General features: G+C 38.3%; 2 protein-coding genes across 2 annotated transcripts; one reads left to right on the forward strand and one right to left on the reverse strand.

The window, feature by feature from the left end:
* Window positions 1-785: 785 nt before the first annotated feature.
* On the forward strand, window positions 786-1,673 carry LOC114824226 (uncharacterized). The gene is made up of 3 exons (XM_070819324.1): window positions 786-878; window positions 981-1,174; window positions 1,445-1,673. Exons 1-3 carry the CDS (start codon window positions 815-817, stop codon window positions 1,547-1,549), a joined length of 363 nt encoding a protein of 120 aa, XP_070675425.1. The 5' UTR covers window positions 786-814; the 3' UTR covers window positions 1,550-1,673.
* Window positions 1,674-3,231: 1,558 nt separating this feature from the next.
* On the reverse strand, window positions 3,232-5,028 carry LOC139194822 (uncharacterized mitochondrial protein AtMg00810-like). Its single transcript, XM_070819740.1, has 3 exons — window positions 4,782-5,028; window positions 4,236-4,445; window positions 3,232-3,935 (listed from the first exon to the last, which is right to left on the reverse strand). Exons 1-3 carry the CDS (start codon window positions 5,026-5,028, stop codon window positions 3,232-3,234), a joined length of 1,161 nt encoding a protein of 386 aa, XP_070675841.1.
* Between the last annotated feature and the right edge of the window lie 1,994 nt (window positions 5,029-7,022).

A 7,022-nucleotide genomic window follows, 5' to 3' on the forward strand; every position in this document is an offset into this window, starting at 1 on the left:
ATGTGGTACTACTGTACAAGATAATGTAAATAAAATAATACAAAATATCTGAACCCAAACGTGAATATCAGAAACTATAACTGCGTCTTTCTATAAAACACACCGCCTAATTACCATCAACATCTTACTATCACGAAGCATAAACTGCTCATTGCATGATTTACGTCCTATTCAACCTTTTGGGGCACGTTGTTGAAGAACCAACTCAGGTGCTTATTTATGTAAAGAGTAAATTGTAGCAATGATCTCTCAACTTTAACCAAATTGAAGCCATGGTCCCTCAACTAAAATTTATTACCATTGGTCCCTCAACTCATCAAAATATGTAGCTATGGTCATTTTCATCAATTTCATTAGAATTTTGTCAAAATAAGTTATGTTTAAAGGACCATTACTACAATTGTGGTCCCTCAATTCATCAAAACGTGTAGCTATGGTCATTTCGTCAACTTCGTCAGAATTTTGTTAAAATAAATTACGTTTGAAGGATTATTACTACAATTGGATTAAAGTTGAGAGACCATTACTCTAATTGGGTTAAAAGTTAAAAGGCTATTTCTCCAGTTGGATTAAAGTTTAGGGACCAATGGTAATGAATTTTTAATTGAAAGACCATTACTTCAATAGAGTTAAACATAAGGGACCATTGGTGCAATTTACACTTATGTAAAAACCAGTTTCAAATAGTTTTATAATTATACAATTTGGGTCACACCCGACCCGTTTCGGCCCAATATAGCAGAAATGGTTTCTCCTTTTTAAGATTTTGAATTAGAATGTGCAGAGAATTGGGGCGAAAGAAGGAGCTGAAAAAATGGAGGAGAAGAAAGGAGGCTCCAAGTCGAACGTTGCAATCATTCATCCCGATCTGGGCATCGGTAACTCAAGATCACTGCATAGTTTGATCAACTTCGCAGTTGATCAACTGTCATTCAAGATCACTGCATAGTTCGATGTTTTACTGTCATTTGGTTTCACAGGTATCTTTCCAGTTACTGTCTATGGTGCCTTCCTACCCCGACATATATTCTATCGACTCCATGCTTTGTGTGCATATATACGGTGCCTTTCTGTTGCTCTCTGCATGCTGTTCATGTGGCCATCGTTTGATGTAATACTAGCAGATCAGGTTTCTGTTGTCATCCCACTGCTGAGGCTTAAGAAGGCAACAAAGGTATTTGCACCTACTTCGTGTGAATTGTTATCTGGTAACTTCTGGTTGTCATTTTCCGGATTTATTGTTGGCTAAGCACGCAACTGTTTTGAGGAGGATATATAGAAATCCCAGACTTCATAGAAGAATTGACAACTTGTCTGATTCCATATCTCGGCTTTATGACATTCATCTAATTTTTCTTGTGCATCTTTTTAGTGTTATTTTTTTGTGGATATACTACTATTTCTTACTAGATTTCCCTTTTCTTTTCGATAAATACTGCTGCAGGAATGGCATATAAGATTCTTGTTAACAGCAAATTCACAGCATCTATGTTTGCGAAGACATTTAAGCATCTTGACGCACGAGGGATTGAGCAAGTTGTCAACGTGAATCAGTTTAATGAACCAGCCAATTCTTACAAGTTACGAACATGTTTGTATATCTGTTGGTGCCTTTTGGTTTAATTTATACTACCTTTATAATTCTATATCTAACCATAACTTTGAAGATATTCTTTTCAGAATTTCATCGGGTAGTTTACTATTTTTTTTCCAGCTTTGGTTTTCTCATTCCAGGCTAAATTTTCTGTCTGTCAATCATTTTGAGAGGAAAAAGAATATAGACCTGGCAATTTTAGCTTTTGCTTTGCTTCATTCGCTCGAAGGGGATATGCTTCAAGGTTCTGATCTGGCTGAAGCTTCCTTAACAATTGCAGGCAAGTTCCTACTTATTATCTTCCCTGAGTGCTCTACTAATCTTAACGATTCTACACGGAAATGCATGTTCCTTCATTACTTATGTTGCTGTTGAAGACTGTTTATCTGTTAGTTAGGCTATGAATAATCAAATAGAAGCATGCAGTAATCACCCAGGTTGTGTGATTAAGCTTTCCCTCTTCATTTGCCTGTTGAGAGCTTTACGGATCCTGCAATTTAAGATTTGCATCTGGATGTGGAAAGATATTCTTTTATGTTTTTCTTGGTAAATTATGAAACACTAACCTATATCTAGAATTTTTAGTGAAGGCTTAGACCCATAGCCAAGCCTAGAATTGTAATTTATGAGAAACAAAAAAAAAGCATATGTAGCCGAAATAGCAATGAACTATTGTGCTGTTATCTTACAGTATCTTATGTTCCTTTATGAGCAGTTTTATAAGCTTGTCTGACGTACAGCCGAATCAAAACCCTGTATGGGGTGTTCAAATTTTCCCTTGTTATTTGCGAAGATATTTCCACTTCGTTTTGCATGAAATATGTGAAAATATATATATATGCAGAGTGACCATCAAGTGATAAAGTTTGTTTGTTTGTTTGGATGATTTTTGGTTATATTTTTTGGATCGGTTTCTTGGGGGTAGAATGGCAGACAATTGAGAAGATATTGGAGTGTTGTTTTCAACTTCAAGGTTGTGCTGAAAATGCAGCAGCCATACTTCATTAAGTAGAGAAAATGTGTAAGGGTATGGTACATTTCCATCACCCATACTTGTGTAAAAGAGTTGGTGATTAGACAATATTTAAACACTAAAATCACCTTACTACTCCAGATTAAATCCTAGCCCTTCATTGGGAATCTAGAGTGTACATTTGTCACTCACACATTTAAACAAAAACTAGCCGTTGGAGACCAACCCTTCATTTATTCTTCTTCCTTCTTCGATGCAGACAACACCCTTTGCTCAGGAGCTCCTTGCTGCCTTCGACCCCTCGACTCCAAGAGCTAGTTAGCTTCCAACACTCCCTTCTAAACTGCTTCTAGGAGTCATTTCCAGCAAACCCCTTAGGTAATTGAATCTCTCATTCGGTAGTGCTTTTTTGAATATGTCTGCGATCTAATCTTCTGTGTTGCAATAAATTAGTTTGATTGTATTGTCTGGCAATGCTTCTTTGATGAAATGATATCTTTTCTTGATGTGCTTTGTTCTTTGATGGAAAACTGGGTTTTTGGTCATGACAATTGCAAAGGTGTTGTCACACAAGAGGTGGTGTGGCATCAACCTGTAACTCACCAAAATCTTTAAGTATAAACCTTAGCCAAATAGCTTGAGCCATTGCTTCTAATGCACTCACTTACTCCACCTCGGCTGTGGACAATGCAACACTTTGTTGCTTCATAGAGGCCCATGAAAACACCCCTGAACCAAAGGTGAAAGCGTAGCCTAATGTGCTTATGCTATCATCTTTACTGCCACCCCAGTCACTATCACAAAATCCAATTAGGATAGTTGACTTCCCCATTTCATGCTTAATCCTATAATCTAGTGTTCCTTGCACATATCTCAGCACTCTCTTAGCTGTGCCCATATGTATCTTGCTAGGATTCTGCATAAACCTAGAAAGTAGGCTTGCTGAGAATATTAGATCTGGCCTTGTTGCAGTTAAGTACAATAGACTACCAACAATGCTCTTGTAGAGACTAGCATCTGCAGATTCATTTCCATCATCCTTCTTAAGTTTCTCATTTGCAATTAAAGGTGTAGAGACTGGTTTGCAACCCTTCAAACCAAACTTTTCAAGCAAGGTTTCAGCATACTTCCTTTGATGAATGAAGATGTTGTTTGCCTCTTGAATTACCCCAATGCCAAGAAAATGATGCAAGAGGCCTAGGTCAGTCATTTCATACCTCTTCATCATTTCTTCTTTAAACTCTTCAATCATTGTAGCATCATTTCCAGTGTAAACAACATCATCCACATAGATTGAGACAATGAGTGTCTTGTTGTTGCTTTCTGTCTTGGTGTAGAGTGTAGCTTCACTAGGACTTTTTTGAAATCCTTTTTCAGTGAAATAGGAATCAATCTCACTGTACCAAGATCTTGGAGCTTGCTTTAGGCCATAAAAAGCCTTCCTTAACTTGTACACTTTTTTTGGAAACTCTTAACTTGTGAACCCTTGAGGTTGATCCACAAACACCTCCTCCTCTAGCACTTCATTTAGAAATGCATATTTGACATCCAATTGATGTAACTTCCAACCCTTCTTGGTTGCTAGGGCTATCAAGGTCCTTATGGTGTCTAACCTTCCTATTAGAGCAAAGCTTTCATTGAAGTCTACTCCTGGTTTCTATGAGTAACCTTTGGCCACCAACCTGGCCTTGTTCTTTTGCACAGAACCATCTAAGTTGAGCTTCGTTTTGTACACCCATTTCACTCCAATCACAAGCTTGTCACTTGGTCGATTTACAAGTTCCCAAGTGTCATTCTTCTTTATCATTTCAAGCTCTTCCTTCATTACTTTCTTCCAAGCTTTGTCTTTCTTAGCTTCTTCGTATGTTTCTGGTTCTACTACACAGTAATTACATGTAGCATAAATCTTATCCAGGTTTCTCAATCTCACTGGAGTTAAACTTGGAGTTGTTATCTGTGATTGATTTGATTGTGGACTCATAGTAGCTTGCTATGGAGTCCCTTGTATGTCACCATTATCTGTGACTTCTTCTTGAACTGAGGTCTCCATAGGCTCCCTTGTTTGCCTTTTGTTGAGGTCAAGTTGTAGAGAGACATTGTCCTTTTCTTCTACCCTTGTTTCCTAGTTCCACATTGAGTCTTCATCAAAGATAACATCCCTTGATAGGATTATCTTTTGAGTCAACACATTATAAACTCTATACCTTTTCTCACTGGTACCATAGCCTACCAAAACACCCTTGTTACTTGATTTCTCTAACTTATGCCTTAGTTGGTAAGGGATGAGAGTGTAGCACACTGAGCCAAACACTCTTAGGTGCTTTGCAGAGGGCTTCCTTCCACTGAACACTTCGAATGGTGTCTTCTTGTCTAGTGCTTTAATAGGGCACCTATTCAATAGGTACACTGAGGTGTTCACAACTTTACCCCAGAATATATAAGGTATGTTCTTCTCATGCATCATAGACTTAGCTATTTCAACTATAGTCCTATTTTTCCTTTCTACAATCCCATTCTATTGTGGTGAATATGCCACAGTGAGTTGCTTCTCCAACCCCACATCTTTACAAAATGCATTGAACTCATGTGAGGTGTACTCACTTCCCCTATCACTTCTCAGTCTTTTGATTTGGTATCCATTTTGCAATTCCACCATTGCCTTGAACTTCTTGAATATTGTGAATACCTCAGACTTGAACCTCATGAAATACACCCAACACATTCGTGAGTAGTCATCAATGAAGGTTAGGAAATACCGGTTTCCACTGATTGTTGTTGTTTGCATTGGTCTACACACATCTGTGTGAATCAATTCAAGTGGCTTTGTTACCCTTGAAGCCTTGCCAACTTCAAATGGATCCCTGTGATGCTTCCCAAATGCACATCCTTCACAGGTTTCATTGCAATGATCCATCTTAGGTATCCCTTGTACCATTTCATACTTTTGTAGATTTTCTAGGCTTGTCATGTTTAAGTGACCAAACCTCTTGTGCCATAGTTTCATAGAACTTGTCACACTTGCTTTCCTTGCCACTTCTTCTAAGTACTTTAACACAAGTGGAAAGCTTCTGTTTTTCACTTCCACTTTGGTCACCAAATTTGATAGGGATCTGTCATCATAGATCTCAACCACAATTCCCCCAAAGAGTAGGAAATACCCATGCTCCATCATTTGACCCATACTAAGTAGGTTTTCATCCAGTCATGGCACTAGCATCACCTCCCTTATGCATCTTCTTCATTTCTTGGTGTTGATAACTAGAATTCCTCTTCCCGTGGCCTTGACAATGTTTCCATCTCCCATTTTCAATTTTCCAGTGAAGTTTGTGTCAATGTCAATGAGTAATGACTCATGTGCAGTCATGTGGTTGCAGCAGCCACTATCAATGTACCACACTTCATTGTTTTTCTCCACTTTTGCACTGAAAGCACATAACACATTTGCTTCTTCCTCCACTTGGTTTGCACAGTTCACTTGCTGCACATTCTTTGATATGCATTCCTTTATAATGTGCCCAAACCTGTTGCATTTGTGGCACCTAGGCTTGTCCTTGAACCAACACTCTCCAAGATGAAATTTGTCACAATATTTGCATTGTTGTTTGGTTCTTGGACCTGCATTAATGTTGCTGCCTTGGTTAGGTCTAGAGTTGTGATACCCTTTTCCTTCCCATTTCTTGTTCTTGCCCTTCCACTGTGGTTTCTAATTGCTTGCACTGGCTTGACTACCAGATCCAACATTGAGTGATTGAAAGGCTTTCTCAGGTGCAAAATCAGCATGCCTCTCCACTCTTTGGTCAAAAGCTCTTAAGGATGTCATCACATCTTGCACACTGAGAAGTTCAGTGTCTTTGGTTTCTTCAATAACACTTACTATTGAATCATAGGGTTTAGTCAAACTAATCAACAACTTTTGGACAATTCTTTCATTAGGCAATTCCTCACCATATGTTTTCATCTTGTTTACAACATCAAACAGCCTAGTGAAGTAGTCTTTTAACAACTCATTTTCCCTCATTCTTGTATACTCAAAATCTCTTCTAAGGGACTGAAGTTTTACCTTTCTGACTTTAGTGTCTCCTCTATACTCTTGCTGTAAAACTTCCCAAGCACCATTTGCAGTCTCTTCATTTGCTATCCTTGAGAAAATAGTGTCTGAGACAGCACCTTGAATGTTTCCAAGTGCTCTAGCATCCTCCATCTGATTCTGGTTCAGTGTTTTGAGTTGTGTTTCTGTGAGATCCTCATGTAAAGCATTGATCTCCATCTCAGGTAGTTCATACCCGTGTTGAACCATATCCCATAGATCGTAGGATTTGAAAATGGTTGTCATTCTTATTCTCCAAAAATCATAATTCTCCCCATCAAAGACTGGAGCTTTTAACTCACTGCTACTGTTAGATCCCTTCATTTTCATAATTGTTTACTGATTGTTGTTGTTGAGGACACTTCATT

This window comes from Malus domestica, chromosome 03 (genome assembly GCF_042453785.1).
Source record: "Malus domestica chromosome 03, GDT2T_hap1".
NCBI classification, from domain to species: domain Eukaryota; kingdom Viridiplantae; phylum Streptophyta; class Magnoliopsida; order Rosales; family Rosaceae; genus Malus; species Malus domestica.